The sequence below is a fragment of the Lissotriton vulgaris genome, chromosome 3_1 (assembly GCF_964263255.1).
Source record: "Lissotriton vulgaris chromosome 3_1, aLisVul1.2, whole genome shotgun sequence".
Classification (NCBI taxonomy): domain Eukaryota; kingdom Metazoa; phylum Chordata; class Amphibia; order Caudata; family Salamandridae; genus Lissotriton; species Lissotriton vulgaris.
In genome coordinates this window covers 1,747,970,698-1,747,986,712 of record NC_141689.1, presented here as the reverse complement: position 1 = coordinate 1,747,986,712, position 16,015 = coordinate 1,747,970,698, and the positions used below count along the sequence as shown (strand labels likewise).

Sequence of the window (16,015 nt, the reverse complement as noted above, 5' to 3'; positions counted from 1 at the left end):
TTGAGGTGGTGAGTTTGGTCATTTGGCGAAGTTGGAAAAGATAATGGTGTGGTTGAAGCATTGAGGGTTGGGATTAAGAAGATGACGTGTTTTTTGGGCTTAAGAAAGTTGAATATTTAGGTCACAGAATCATTGAAGAAGACAAGACTGGGTCTATTGAGAGCAGTTGAAGAGACACCAATGGCCACGACAAAGTGCGATCTATTGATATTTAAAGTATATGTAGAGGGCTTCGTTATAGTTTTAGAACCTCTGATGAAGTTGCTCATGAAGGAAGTGAAATGTAATTAGACTTGTGAACACAAATTAGTAATTCTTGGTTCAAGTCCCTGTGCTAAGTCCATGTGTATCAGGTAAGGAAGTATATCTGATAATGGATTTCAGTGAGCGTGTGTTGAGTATGGTATTTTCATAGCGAGTAGCAAGGAAGAACACTTTATAGCATATATTACTCAAGCCTTAAGACAATCAGAGTTATTGTATTCAGTCGGTGGAAGGGAAAGGCTTGTGCTTGAGGTCATGGCAAGTTCAAGAGTTATATTTGGAGCTCCAAATTTCCGATTTGCATGGCCAACTAGCCCTTAGTGCCATATATTGGATGGGACAAATGTACATTCTAGTAGAGCCTCAGCAAGAGTGAGCAAATTGGATTTGAAGTTATTCGAATGCCATGTCTTGTCGGAACATGTTCATAGTGGCAAAAATAAAAAGCGGAATGTCTCCCAAAGTTACCAGAATGCAGAACTTTAAGTGGGTTTAAAAAAGTTTTTTTTTTAAAAGAGGCAGTGCCAAACAAATCTAACTATGATTAAATATAATTATGTAGGCCACACCAAGAGGTGTTGCAGGAGGATGAAATCCTACCTAAACTGGGGTGGAGGGTTTGAGAGAAATACATGCCATCTAATTTTTCCTCTGAACCACTGCTTAGGGCTGTGGCTGTACAGTGCTATCCTCTCTGGCCAACGATTTTCTTCCCCAAGACTGATACCCAGGGACGCAAAGGAGCCAATAAATGGGGAGGGAAACAGCCCACCACTTTCACATGTATAGTTTTCACAGGCAAAGGGACACAATGCACGCAGATATGTCTCTCTGACAAGAAGGGATGTGTGAGGGTAAACACAGCATTGCCATTCACTGATGTTTTTAGGGTTTTCTTTCCGTTACTTAACTTGATTTTCGATATTCTTTTATGGCCAAAGGGAGAGCCAAAAAGAGTAGTGGAACTAGTGGGAAACAAAGGAGGTGCCAACAAGCACAACTTGTCCAGGGAGCTCATATACAGGAAACTGAAAAGAGACATTATTAAGGATTATTTGAGTGAGTAAGGTTGTCGATTGAGTGATATTGGTTTGATGGATGATAGTAGGCCATTACTACATTCATAGCACAATACCCCATATAGTGCCACAGAACTGTCACTGTTTAAGGCTTTGCAGGGATGCAAAGCCTGTAATGTAACGAGACTGGCATGGTTAAATGAGGACAGAAAATGCTACTTCTAGTTGTAAAGATGGATATGTTGTGAAAGAAAGAGTGCTGAAGGGTCAAACGAAAAAGTAACAGGCGGTATGATCTATTGAAGCATATGACAAATAGTGGTGTAAAAGAGGAGTTATGGTGTGCATTAGGACTCCAGAGAAAGTTACAAAGGAAGATATAACATATGATAAAGATGTAGTGATGTTGGAGCTGAATAAACATTTTAAATTGGGCACTAGTGGAATCTGTAACGGGTGGCTATATTAACCTGTGAAGAGGCTCCAGCATTTGTATGATCTAGCAGCGAACATTATCCTTGGTATTTATAAAGAAAATGTTTGCAAAGAAAATTGGCATAACTGCCACGGACCACTGCATGCTCTTAAAAAATGAAAAGAAAAGTTAGAATTTTTTTCTTTTTAATACAACCCATTTTCCTATAAGGAAAATGGGCTGCATTTAATAAAAGGTATTGCTTTATTGAAAAGCAATTATGGGAATGGTGGTCTGCTGACCCCAGCTGGCTATCATCCCTGTGATTATAGGGATTCCTAGGGGGTCGCATATTGCAACCTACTTCATTAATAATAATGAGGTAGGTCGAATTGCGACCCACTAGGAATCGCTAAATGAAACTCTTGGACTTTCATACATTAGAAATAGTGATTACGTGACCGCTTAACCGCGGCGTGAATACCGCCGCGGTGCGGCGGTTTCAACGAGTGGGCGGGAAGAGGATAATTGTGATTTGCAGAAAATCGCAATTAGGTAATCGCTATTTCTAATGTTTAAACATGTGGCCCATAGTTTTTGTTCTGTACATCAAACTAAAAAGGCTTCTATACCTGTTTTAAGAACACACGTTTGCTAGACAGTGTAATATTTGAAAAATATGCAATGGTTACTTTTTACATTAAAAAAACCTTTTAATTACCAGCATATTTTTATCTTGTTACACAGTGTTTTCTGTTTTCTCTTCTTTTTATATTTCTGGCATGTATTGGGAATAAAACATTTCAAATGTAACCATGGCGCCAACCTGCACCGCAGGATCTTTTGGCATTTGCAGTGCTCGTTTCACCTTGTGAGTAACTGGAAAGTGAAGACAGTCATTTTTAGGTCTCGCACCTGCGACGCATCGCGAAGCGATGTCGCAGCGAGGCCTATAGTCTGCGAGTCTGCTTTCTAGGAGACAGGAGATGGGCACGAGCAGCATGCCGGAATCGGATCAGGTCGCGCGCGTGTTCACCATCTCCTGTCTCCCTTGAAAGCCTCATGCACTTCTCGCATACACACACAGCCACACCCCCCCTGCTTTTGCTTCGCACATGCACGCACACACACGAGCACACACACAGAGAGACACACACACGAGCGCACACACAGAGAGACACGCACACACACGAGCGCACACACAGAGAGACACATGCACACACATGAGCGCACACACACCGAGACCCACACGCACACACACGAGCTCACACACACAGAGACAAACGCGCACACACACACGAGCGCACATGCATGCACACACACACACAAGCGCACACATACAGAGACACACCCCCCCCCCGCCGCCGCCACCCCCATTACAACTAAGCCCCACTCACTGCATCGGCGCCACCCCGGCTTCTGCAGCCTCCGCGGGGCTCTCCCTCGGGCATGGGAGTCCCGCGTCACCACTGCTCCTCTGGATCAGCCACTCTGTGGGCGCGGGCTTCAGAAGATGGAAGTTCCGCCCCACGACAGGTTTCGGTTTCGGCAGTGCACGCTCATGTCTTGTTTTTAGCTGTCGTCGATCTGAAAGCGGACTCAATCCTGTCTGCATTTTTCTCTCTTTCGTAATGCCTGCCATGATTCATAACGTCTCACTTTGGAAAAACTTTTAAGAATGAAAAGTTATCGATCTTCAAACACTCAATTTTAACATGGAAAAAGATTGCTTCTACTTGGTTCTCGTTCTTACATGCATCAAGTGTGCGTCCTCTATTAAGACTGTGCACTGAGTGCTAACAAAATAAATGTTTACATATGAAGTAAAAAAATCGTTTTTTATGCATATCAAATTAACAATAGAGCTATTAAAGTAACTTATATCAGTGGTCACTTATGCTCCCATAAGCTATGTTCACTTTTTAAGGTGGTGAAGGGAGGAATGTATATATAACATCCATTGGTAGAATCTTATACTCAAGCAGTTATTTTGTCTTACTGTTATACCTCCATCCCTAGGTTGTCCCTATGGCTCAACCCCCCTGTTCGCATTTCTTGGGCTCTTTTTTGGGACTAGGAGCTATTGATTCACATTTGTGGAGTCCACTCCTGTGACCATGTTGTAAAACTCCATAAGGATTGGAAACTGAGTTTTCTCACTGCCTTTCCGCTTTTCTAAACGGCTCTCCTTCCAAGGTCATAAACTAACTCCTCATTGCTCCCTGACTAGGGGGTCGATTAGGATTGCTGTGAATCCGCATCCTCCGGGCCGGCGGAAGCCACCGCCGGCCCAGTGGATGCGGATTCACCGCTGTGGTAAATGAAAAGACCCCCGCGACATTAGGATAGCTGGGGGGTCATCGGTGGACGGGAAGACCGTCCGCTGCTTTTCCGCCGCGGTCGCCTTCCGACCGTGGCGGAAAAGCTCTAATATGGTGGCGGTGTCTATCAGACGATTGTATCTTTGAACAACGAGTTCCAAAACCACGACTTCCTGAACAACGAGGTCGCAACCACAGCCTTGTCTTAACCACGACTTTTTTTCCCTCGCATTCCTTTACCACCTTTTTTCTTGGTAAATGAATGCGTGTTTCAAAAAAATGCTTTGCACCTAATACCCCGATCCCCCCACCCCATAAAAACTTATTACACCCTCCCTAAAAATACCCTCACACTCCTTTGGCTATGCTTCTGCTAAATTCCACTTTGTCCTCCTCTTAAGGGCGCCTCATGCTTTTTGCGCTATCTGCAGCCCTTTCCGTGAGGTGCATTTTGTCTCTCCTCCTGCTTTTGTTTGAGTGGGTCACTACTGTGGATACTCCAAACCCACCTAAATGGCATATTCTCCCCTTGATGAAACTGCGCTCCCCGAATATTCTGACCCGGGGGTCCCTGCTTGTGTCCTCCGCTGCTGCAGGGTCATCCTTTTCCGTGGTAGGCAGGTTGTGTGCTTCTGGTTGTGATTGATAGCACCTCCTTCCCTCCCCCGCCAAAGGTCCATGTCAGTTAGATTTTCCGCCCTCGCCTTCTGATACCGCCCCTAGAACGAATGCTGGCACGTTCATAAACCAGCACAACAGAGGGCGACACCAGCGGGCACTGCGCTGCCACACTCACCCTCTCTGGTGAACCATTACAATTAATTTAACAATAATATTTAGTAATATTACAATATTATATTAATAATTATAATAATATTTGGCAATAATTGACATCAGACTATAAATAAATAAAACAATAAACTGCACCTGTTTTAAAACGCTGACTGCGGAGAAGCCAAGGAACGAATAACCTTTGATTTGAAATAATGATGCCACAACAAATCTCAGGCCTTTTCAGTCTGCCGTTTCCTAGTTTCCCAAATGCGTGGGTTGCGGAGAAAAGTGACGTGCCTTAGCAGCAAGTCCGGGGGGCAGAGATTCATTTTTTTGCAGCATTGTGTACATTTTGTGACTGTGGGCTCCAGGCTGTGTCAGTGCACACAGTCTTAGCTCGTTTCTGTTCGTTAAGAAAAGTCGTGGTTCAGGACATCGTTGTTAGCAACTTCGTTGTTCAGGATTTTTCTTTGTTTGGACCTTGTTGTTCAGGTAAGTCGTAACAAAACCTTCGTTGTTTAGGATGTTTCCCCTATCAGACACCGCCAGCCATATTAGGATGAGCTTCAGGACATGCCTTTTCTTTGGGGCCCATTGCGGGCCCCCAGGGCGAAGGGGGGTGGGGGGTGCAAATGGGGGGGTACCATAGGTACCCCCCATGTGCAAATGCAGGGGGGTACCATAGGTACCCCCCTGCATTTGCATGCACAATGCGGCAGGCACCGCGCAGTGCCTGAAGCTTTGTGCATGCAAATGCACAGCATGCATATTTAACTTTGCGGTGGGTGCTGCTTAAAGCAGCACCCGCCGCAATGTTAAATATATACGGGATGTGAACGCCAGGGTGGCGGTCACATCCTAATTCCACCGGAGGGACCGCCGCTGCCCCTGTGGACGGTCCCTCCACCTCTGGGGTCCGTCCGCCATCCTAATATGCGTCTAGATCTGTCTTATCAGTGCCAAGTAGAAATCCTTTTGGGCTGCATACATAAAGAGCCATATACAAAGGGTAATAGCACATACCAGTACATTGGTAAGACGTGTTGGTTGCAGCTTTCGCAACGAAAAGCTCAAAATTAAAATCAATTGGACCCCTTCAAAAAGACTATGCTAGAATAAAATATAGAATCCTGCGGTTATGGAAAAATGTCAGTGTCAATAAGGAATAAATATGTTCATTTTATTGCGTTTAAGTCGCTATTATAAAATAGCTAAATTATTCCAGTCAAAATGAGATCCAAAGAATACAAACGATGTGACACCTTTTATAAACTGTAAGCACTGGCATCCGGCATTAAAAGGATGATGATCTGGCACAGAAAATGCACATATTCAAAATGCGTGTTGACTGATTCTCTATCCATTGAGTGATGAAGCTAAGTTTCTGTAAATAATGGCAAAAAGCTAGGCTGAAGCTAATATTCACGTGTTTCTTTATTTAAAATGTAACAAGTTTGAATCTTGTTCTGACAAAATACCCAACACTGACGTCATCTTACTTTATATGTCGAATAAAAATGTGATAGAAAATGCCTGATACTTAGTGTATGCAAATCTACTGAGGGCAATTGAATATGGACGCCTTTCCCACTGAATCCCCCCCCCCCCCCCCCCCCCCCCCCCCACGCAGTCTGCGGGCTCTCCCACAGGATTTGGAGATGAGAGAAACAAAGGTGGCGTGCTATGAGGATTGCCAACAACATTGGAAAGTGCATCCTCGTACGTTTTACCAATGCAGATAGCCTAAAAAAATAAGCACTCCACAATCAAAAGAAACGAAACTGCCCACAAGGCCTGCGCTTGGCGAGAGGGAAAACAAGCACCAGGCACTGGAGAGGGTAGAAGAAGTAGTACCTTAATCATATAGTGAGCAGCGGACGGACACTAAATTAAGTGGAATCAATCTGTGCTTGCTCCGTGCTACAGGAAGAGAATGGAAGTGATGGTTTAGCCTGCGATGGCCAATAAAGAGGCACCAAAGAAAGGTGACAAAGGAGCCCACAAATGGTAAGCAATGGGCAGGCTGCATACTCCTTATTATACACAACACTCTTGCAAGCGAGAGTGCATTCACAAGCAAAGCATGCTCTGTCGCAGGCTCAACCTAACAAGCATTTACAATGCAATAGGTCTCGCATTATTTAAGTTTGAGCTATTGACATTGTAAATGACAAAGCCTTTTATTCATTTGCATCGGTGCGTAAACAAGCACTCTGAACGTATAGTCCTTGCTTACGATGAGCAAGGCTGGCAGTAAGAGACTGCCAGCCTTGCTTTTCATAAGCATGGACTATAAGTACAAAGTGCTTGTTTACGCACTGATGCAAATGAATAAAAGGCATTGTCATTTACAATGCCAATAGCTCAAACTTTAATAATGCGAAACCTATTGCATTGTAAATGCTTGTTATATCTGGCATGACTATGCCAAAGTTCTATATATTTCATAAGGTGCTTATAATTGTTGATTCACAACTCAGCCACACAACCTCACTCCAAAAGATAGTAGTCCAAGCATGTTATTTCAGTGTATTTACAACTTCCTACGTCTTATGTTAAAAATGACATTTTGCTTCCCGATTCCCCCCTAAGAAAATGTCTGCTTATCCTAAGCTAGAAGACTGATTGCCTAAATCACTTGTATATCCTATGTGCATATGTATGTCCTTTATGAGACGGATATTTCCTATGTCCGGGTTAACTGTTGACTGATATATTCCACAGTTTTCCCATATACCTTTCATCGACATTTGAGTTCCATGCGTGTGTTTGGGAAGATAGCAGCCTTAAAAGTAGTGTATACATGTAATTGTAAATAATACATTTTCTGAAATCTATTTATCTACAGCTGAAGCTGACTTTTGAGACCTCATTCTTAGAGCCAGATGGAGGTTCACAATGTAAGTACAAGCAGGCACCTCCAAGCATGAACAACCTGATTAAACTTCTATGGGGAGAAGATAATTCTGACCTTCAGCTTGCAATCCAAGGAATCCCTCATATTGCTATGTTTCTCACCTTGAAACTGGATTCCGAAATATCAAAAGAAGAGGTGAGTGTTCAACAACAGGAAAATGGGTTAAGAAATTGATTTTGGCCACAGCACACGTGATGATTTGTGAATATTGCTATCTTCTTTCTGTCATTTTCCTACACATTCACAGAAGCAGACTGAGCTTTATACCATGCTTATTAAGAAAATGTGAATGCGCCGCATAACAGCAGTTTCGCTTTAATAGCTTTACAAGCTACACTCAGTGTTTGGTTTGCAGCCAATGTACCTGTTTCGTCCTTGTGTAGTTGTTCTGTGAATTTATTTTTACCAGGTTTTGTTTTTCCTACCTAGACATAACTATTGTAATTTCGAAAGTGCTGACAACAGACATAACATTTATTTTACGTTGATCTTCTGAACATCATGGTGGTCTACTAGTTAGCCAAAGAGAAGACCTTTGCGGAAGTGAAAATGGTTGTCTTAATTTCTGAGAGTTTCTCTGAGCATGGTTTAGACCCTGATACCCCAAGTACAGAAAGATGTATGATCTTCCTCTTAAAAGCATTCTGAATCAGAATGTTCCTCATGTAAGAAATCCAGATCATTCTAGGCCAATTAAGAGAGCTTTACCTAAAAGACAAAGAAACTTAGTTGATACCTTGGCTCTTTTGGGCGTCAGTGGAGTTGCTGTTGCCTGATATGTAATTTGCCCATTCTTTGTTTTTGCAGAATTTGAAGGGAATTTGTGTAGTCAGGAGACAGACAAGACTACCTGAAGGTGCTTATTGTCAGAGTTGCCAAACTAATGTGAGGTCACAGAGAAGAGAGGGGCATGGGTAAATGTTAAGAGGAAGAGTGGGAACCCTCTGGAGCACAGTATGAACAGTTGGGGACACTGACGAAAGTGCACAATTGGATATGATGGGAATATCTGTGGAGAACATTTTTGAACCAACTCTACACTTCCACAAGAACCCCCAATACAGAGGAGGCATGTGATTTCAAGAGGTTGTGATCCACTGTGTTATAGGCAGCTGATGAGTCCCTGAGGGAGAGGAAGGAGTGAGGCCCTCTGTCGGTGCTGATGCTGCTGCAATGACAACCTTCCAGCTTCTTAGTCTTGGCATTAAGAAGTGCAGTGTTACATGACTGGGTTGTAAACCAAACTGAAAAATTCAAGTAATCCAGCCGACTGTTTTAAGTGGGCAATAAGGTGCTAATTAAACAAAAATCTATGATGGCTTGCATTGGGAGATTGGAAATCTACCTTTCATGGTTGGCTTTCATGATTGTCTTCATGAGTGGTTATAGCAGAGGAATTTTGTCTAGTGATAACAGTAGTAAATTGGAGGGCTTGCTTTCTGGCAATAATGTCATCAGTACACAGGTTTGAGAGAAAGCCTAAGATGCCATACCAAAATTAGACCACTACTTAGGGTTCTGCTTTTCACCAGTTCAAAAGCTCTAATCAGATTTATTGATTATTAGGCTTCCATCAAACGTAATCTCACTTAACAATTCTCCTTTCGCTAACTTGACACTGAGGGCAGAAAACAAAATTGCCAGGATTAAACTGGCAATTTTTTCAACAGTGAGCCCATGGCTTCACCTTCAAAATGGCCTATTCTTTATGTCAACTGTTCATAGACTCAGTCAGTGACATGTTTCTCACTTGTTTAGCTCATACCACCTGCACTTTCGTTGGTCCTTTTCCCACGGCATATCTCATTCAGTTGGTTAACCATCCACCAGTGAGTAAAATGGTTTTGTGAATCAACTACTCATTGCTGATATCAGCTGTGACCTGCAGGTCACTTATTAGGGTTCCTGTAAGAACAGCTCTGCTTTTCATTTTTTCAGGCTGATGTAAGTACCAGTACGTTGAAAACAATAACGCCTGGTGTAGGAGAGTAGGGTCTGCTATCCTATGGTCACCCCAATTTTTGCTTTTTGCTTCACTGGTTTTCGACTTACTGAGGCTGTGGGCCTGCTAATCAGACCCCCAGCCTGCTGTTCTCTCTCTAAATTCATAATACATGTGCTATAGGTACATACCACAATTGGAAATGGACTCCTTGTCAGCCCCTGTACCATGCACTATAGGTGCCCAGGGCATAGGTGCCACCAAGGCCTACCAGGGGCTGAAGCATAGCTTTTGCCACCCCTGGCTGGTTCTTAAATTGACACAACTGGCTGAACACTCAGCTGGGGCAAGTGGGTGTAATCACCCCTTGCTTAGATATAGTATACCTATATCTAAACCTATATCTGGACACATATATAGCCTGTAAGCCACTCCTATGGAAGGCCTCATCAATCCTGGAGGCAGAGTGCGTGGTTTTATGTGAGATGGTGCTCTGGCATGAGCTGAGCCTGTCTGCAGCTGTCGGGAACAACTCCCTAAGCTGATCCGGGATAATGCCATACCATATACTCTTAAGCGCATTATAATCCTCGCGGTTATATAGCAACTTTGGTTTGGCTTTATCAAAACATGTCGTGTAAGGTGTCATACGAATTGGAATACTATCCCCTCGCCAGTTCTGGCGACGGGGATAGCATTCCACCCTCCTAGAGGGAGAAGACATGTTACTTTACTGAAACGCGGTTGATTTAAAAATGAGCCTCAGATCCACAAAATGGATGCCCCTGCCACAGACACGGGTCTGACCTCCTGCTGCTGACCGAAACCCGGCAGAGGAGGCCTGGACAAAGAGTTTCCTGTCACAGGGCGGTGTCAAACCACCCCAGACAGGAGATAGTGGATTGGAGTAGGGAGGTTTCAATGAAACCAGACACTGCCTGGGGAGCACAAGGCTGCCCCTTGCAGGATCCGGCCAAACCGGTTCTGGGGCCTCCCAGCCCCTGTCCCAGCGCGGCCAGGATCAAAGGAGAGGGGTGTAACCACCCCCTTCCTGGGTCCCACCCATAGGAGGGGACCTAGCAGGATGTCCAACCCCCTAGATTCGAATAAGAGGGGGAGCAGTCCCAACGGACCTCAGATCATCCTGAAGAAACATAAGAAACGAAATCTGGACCCTTCGACTTTCTACACGACGTGAGAAGACTGAAGAATCTCCCTTGTGGTCAAGGAGTGACCACCCTGTGCAAACAGGCACCATCCAGCCCTCGACCCTTGCTTTGTTGCAGTTCCCGCCGGAACTCGAGCGACAGAGATCGACGAGATCAAGCTTGCCTGCCTTCTACCTGCCCGATCCACAGTCCCTGCAGAGCTGAGACCCGTGGAGGCGACCGGAAGCGTGGGGCACGCCATCTTGAAAAGGCCACGAGACGCTGACCGTGCGGCCCACGAGTGACCCTCGAAGCTGTACACCGGGGTTTGAGAAGCCCCAGCCCCGAGCTCCACTTGCACCAAAGCTCACCCCTCCACACTCGCTGAGTGCTGCGTGGGGCCCTTCTGCTTGTGTGCGCTCGACGCGTTGGCCCGGTCACTTGCCAGCTGGCTTGTGGCCCCTGTGCCGACGAACTTTGAAATCCGACTTGCTTTTCTGGTTGCTCCAGATCTGCACCAGCTCCTGTGAAAAGGAGCACCCACTCTGACCCTCCTGGTTCGAGTGATAAGCAATCTCCCGGTTCCGCGTGGATTGCTTTTGCCAAGTGCTGTTTGCTACAATCTTCAAGCCGACGGTGCTGACGGCGAGAGCCTACGTGGGACAGATCGTGACCTGCTCCTGGACGTCGCAGATGCCCCAGAGCCCACGTGACAGCGGAGAGAAGCCTATCGACAACCGCCTGATTGCGCCCGACATTGCCTGGTTCCGTCCTGGTTCCACCCTGGTCACTGCTGAGTGACCCAGACTCTGTCCCCTCTGCTTTCAGGTACTTTTCTACATCGATCCACCCTTGGATCGCACCGGACACTTCTGCTTCACAGCGCCTGCAGCTGCAACAGCTCCAAGCACCCAGAACCTGCGTGACAGAACCCGACGCCACTTCGACCCTGTGCACCCACGGCCTGTGGGTGAGGTAACTTTGCAACGCCGGTGTCTTTACACTGGTACATACCTCTAGGGTCTGTGTCTAAAGTTTTGTGTTCCTAGGTTCAGCGGAAGTATCTTTTTATTCACTTTAATTGACTTTTACGCACCATTGACAGTGCATTGGTGCGCGCTGCACTTTCCGTGCTGCACCCGTCTCCTGTGGGCTACTCCCGACTTCTTCATTGCTTGTCCTGACTGCCCCCAGCGAATCTCTAGGCCCTAGGCCTAACCATTGTTCGTAAAGTGTTACTTATACCACTTTTTTGATATATGGTCTGAGTGGCCACCCGCCCTCATCCATAAACGTGCAACTTTATATGTGTAACAGTGCTTTTGATTTAACGCTTGTGCCCCTTTCCTCATAAAGAGTACTGGGGAGTAATTTAGTAATAAATACATATATTTTTATAATATATACTTGTGTGGTGTCCTTTCATTTGATTACAGGATTGTATGTGGTAAAACAAGCTCGCTTAACACGACCTCTTAAGTTAAGCCTTTAAGGCTGCTTAGTCCATGCTACCACTAGGATAGCTTGTCTACAAGGTTGACTTACAACCTGACATCTTTGGGGTTTGTTTGGACTGATACCCAGTGGTTCCAGAATTGGAAACACTACATATCAGGCCAACTTCTCACATTGGTGTGCAGCGGTGCGGATTTGAGCTTGCTGTTTGTTTTACCATTGCAATCTTTATCAAATTGAAAGATCACATCAAGTACCTCTAGGTACATATAAATCAAAAGCTTAACATATTAAGTTCTACTGAACTTAGTAGTTGTAGATTAAAGGGATTAGCACACCCTGACTACAACTCACTAGCAAGGTACAGTAGGAAACCACTTAGTGTAGGTAAGTGCACCACTTACACCTCACTAGCAGTCATGTCTGATACAGATAGAGCCTCAGGCTCTGCTCCTGTAATAGTTGATCCTATAGGGACAACATCCAGATATGACAACCTTAGCCACAAAGACCTGAGTGCCTTGTGCACAGCCAGGGGGCTAAAAAAGGGCAGAGGCCCTACCATTCCTTCCCTAGTAGCTCTCCTAGAAAAGGATGACCTAGACAAGGTGAGTCAGCCTCCCTTAGAAACAGAGGAAGGGATAAACTCCCCTGAGAATGAGGATCTTCAAGAAGGAATAGAGGAGGAAGAGGAAGACCCAGAAGAAGGCTCTGATATAGATGAGCCTGAAGATCAGGATCAGGGGGGAAACCAGGTACAGGTTGCCAGGCTTAACCAGGCCAACTTGGACCTACATGGGAATGGAGGGGGCCAGCACCACTCCAGATCTCATAACCAAATTCTCCCAGGTAATAGAAGGGAGAGATCTCTGTCAAGGGACTCTCACCTTTCTAGTGCCTCAAGAGAATCTCAAAGAGGAATGACTTCCTCCCAGAGAAAAGAGCATAGGGCCAGGATGAGGGCTGTCCAACTCCAGATAGAGAGGGAGGAGGTAGCTCTGGCTCAAGCTAAACTGACCTTAGCTCAAGCTAAACTTACCTTGGCTAGGGAACAGAAAATAAGTGGCTTAGATGCCACTGGTGGCAGCAAAGTTCCTAAAGAAAAAGACAGGGCCTATGACAATAGAAACCTGACAAAAATTGTGCCCCCCTACAAGGAAGGGGATGATATCCACAAATGGATGACTGCTCTTGAGAGGGCCTGCATGGTACAGCAGGTCCCTGAGGATCAGTGGGCAGCAATTTTATGGTACTCCTTTTCTGAGAAAGGGAGGGACAGGCTCCTCACTGTTAGACCTGAGGATGCCAAAAACTACTCTGTTCTGAAGAGTGCTCTTATTGAAGGGTTTGGCCTAACCACTGAGCAATACAGGTTGTTGTTCAGAGACACCCAAAAAGCACAGACTCAGGACTGGACTGATTTTGTAGATTGTGCCACTAAGGCTCTGGAGGGTTGGCTGCAGGGAAGTAAAGTTTCAGACTATACAGGATTGTACAATCTTATGATGAGAGAACAGATCCTTAATAACTGTCAGAACCAGCTGTTGCATCAATACCTTGTTGACTCTGATTTGACCTCTCCCCAAGAATTGGGAAAGAAGGCAGACAAATGGGTCAGAACAAGGATTAAGCAGAAAAACCAGAACCAAGGTGACCAGAAGAAAACAGACCAGAAGGGTGGGAATCAGAAAGATAAAGAAAAGGACCAGAAGTCTTCAGGCCCCCAAACTAGCAATAAGGAGGGGGGTTCCCAAAATGGAAACAAGAAAAAGAAGAATGATGGCCCAAAGAAACCTTGGTGTAATACCTGCAAATCAGTTTCACACTGGGGCAGTGAATGCACTAAGAAAAATCCAGTCCCCACCACTGCAGCTCCTAAAGCAACTGCACCCCCTAGTACAGTCAGCAGTGGTGGTACACAGCCAAAGGGTTTAGTAGGGTTGACCCTGGGTACTGAGGTGGAATCTGGCCTAGTCAGAATCCCCACACAGGCAGTTCTCCTATATGATGTGGACATATCTTTGCCCACTGCAGTAAGCCCCAGTAACCTGGGCAAATATAGGCAGACTCCCTTAATTAATGAGAAACTGGCTCAGGCCTACAGGGACACTTGTGCCAGTGTCACAATGGTGGCACCTGGCTTTGTGGACCCTGGACAAATTGTACTAGGTGAAAGTTACCTAGTGACCAATGCAAGCAACTCCACTACTTCCCATAGTGTGGCTGTTGTGAACTTCTCCTGGGGAGGGGTAGATGGCCTAAAGAAAGTTGTTGTGAGTGCAGACCTCCCAGTAGACTGTCTGTTAGGCAATGATCTTGAAAGCTCAGTTTGGTCAGAAGTGGAGTACAGGACTCATGCAGAAATGCTAGGGATTTCAGCTCATGTCCTTGCAGTGACAAGGTCTCAGGCTAAGAAGTGCCTTCCTGAACCAGTGGTGGATCTTGAAACAATAGACCAACCACAACCCAAGAGAAGGAGCAAGAGGGTTAAGGCTGTGCCTTCCCACTTGCCCCAGGTTGAGGATCAGGTTTCACAGGAAACTGATTCTGCAGTCCAAGAGGAGACTGTCTCAGAGGAGCTTGAACCTGATCAGGTTGAGTTTCTGGGGACAGGGGGACCCTCAAGGGCAGACCTGGGGCAGGCCCAATTAGATTGCCCTTCACTTGAACCCCTCAGACAGCAAGCTGCTGCTGAGGCTGCAGGGAATGCTCAAGGTACCCATAAAGTGTATTGGGATGAAGGACTCCTTTATTCAGAGGCTAGAGACCCCAAGCCTGGCACAACCAGGAGGTTGGTTATACCTTTGAAGTTTAGGGGCTTCCTTCTTACCTTGGCCCATGATATTCCCCTTGCAGGACACTTAGGCCAGAATAAGACTTGGGACAGGCTTGTTCCACACTTTCACTGGCCTCACATGTCAGAAAATGTCAAGGAGTTTTGTCGCTCCTGTGTCACTTGCCAAGCCAGTGGTAAGTCAGGTGGCACAACAAAGGCCCCCCTGATACCACTACCTGTGGTGGGGGTACCCTTTGAAAGAGTTGGAATAGACATTGTGGGTCCCATGGATCCTCAAACAGCATCTGGGCACAGATTTATACTGGTGGTAGTGGATCATGCCACCAGGTACCCAGAAGCAATTCCCCTGAGGACCACCACAGCTCCTGTGGTGGCAAAAGCCCTCATTGCAGTTTTCTCAAGAGTGGGCTTTCCAAAGGAGGTTCTTTCAGACAGAGGTACCAACTTCATGTCTGGATACTTAAAAGCAATGTGGAAAGAGTGTGGAGTAAACTATAAGTTTACCACACCCTACCATCCACAGTGCAATGGGCTTGTGGAAAGGTTCAACAAGACCCTAAAGGGAATGATAAAAGGTTTACCAGAGAAGCTTAGGCGGAAATGGGACATCCTTTTACCCTGCTTGCTCTTTGCTTACAGAGAGGTCCCACAGAAGGGGGTTGGCTACAGCCCTTTTGAACTTTTGTTTGGCCACCCTGTAAGAGGTCCATTGAGTTTGGTGAAGGAAGGATGGGAGTTACCTCTCAAAAAGCCTAAACTAGACATTGTGGACTATGTACTTGGTCTCCGCTCCAGGATGGCTGAATACATGGAGAGAGCATCCAAAAACCTTGAGGCAAGTCAGGAATTACAGAAAGCCTGGCATGACCAAAAGGCTGTTCTGGTTGAGTACCAGCCAGGGCAGAAGGTGTGGGTGTTGGACCCAGTGGGGCCAGCAGCTCTCCAGGACCAATGGACTGGACC

General features: G+C 45.8%; 1 protein-coding gene across 1 annotated transcript in view; it reads left to right on the top strand.

Moving 5' to 3' along the window:
- INTU (inturned planar cell polarity protein) overlaps positions 1–16,015 on the top strand; it is a 438,220-nt gene that overhangs the window by 213,232 nt on the left and 208,973 nt on the right. The window contains exon 4 of the mRNA XM_086962184.1: positions 7,642–7,845. Within this exon, the coding sequence (XP_086818310.1) occupies positions 7,642–7,845 (204 nt within the window). The remainder of the gene's footprint in view (positions 1–7,641; positions 7,846–16,015) is intronic.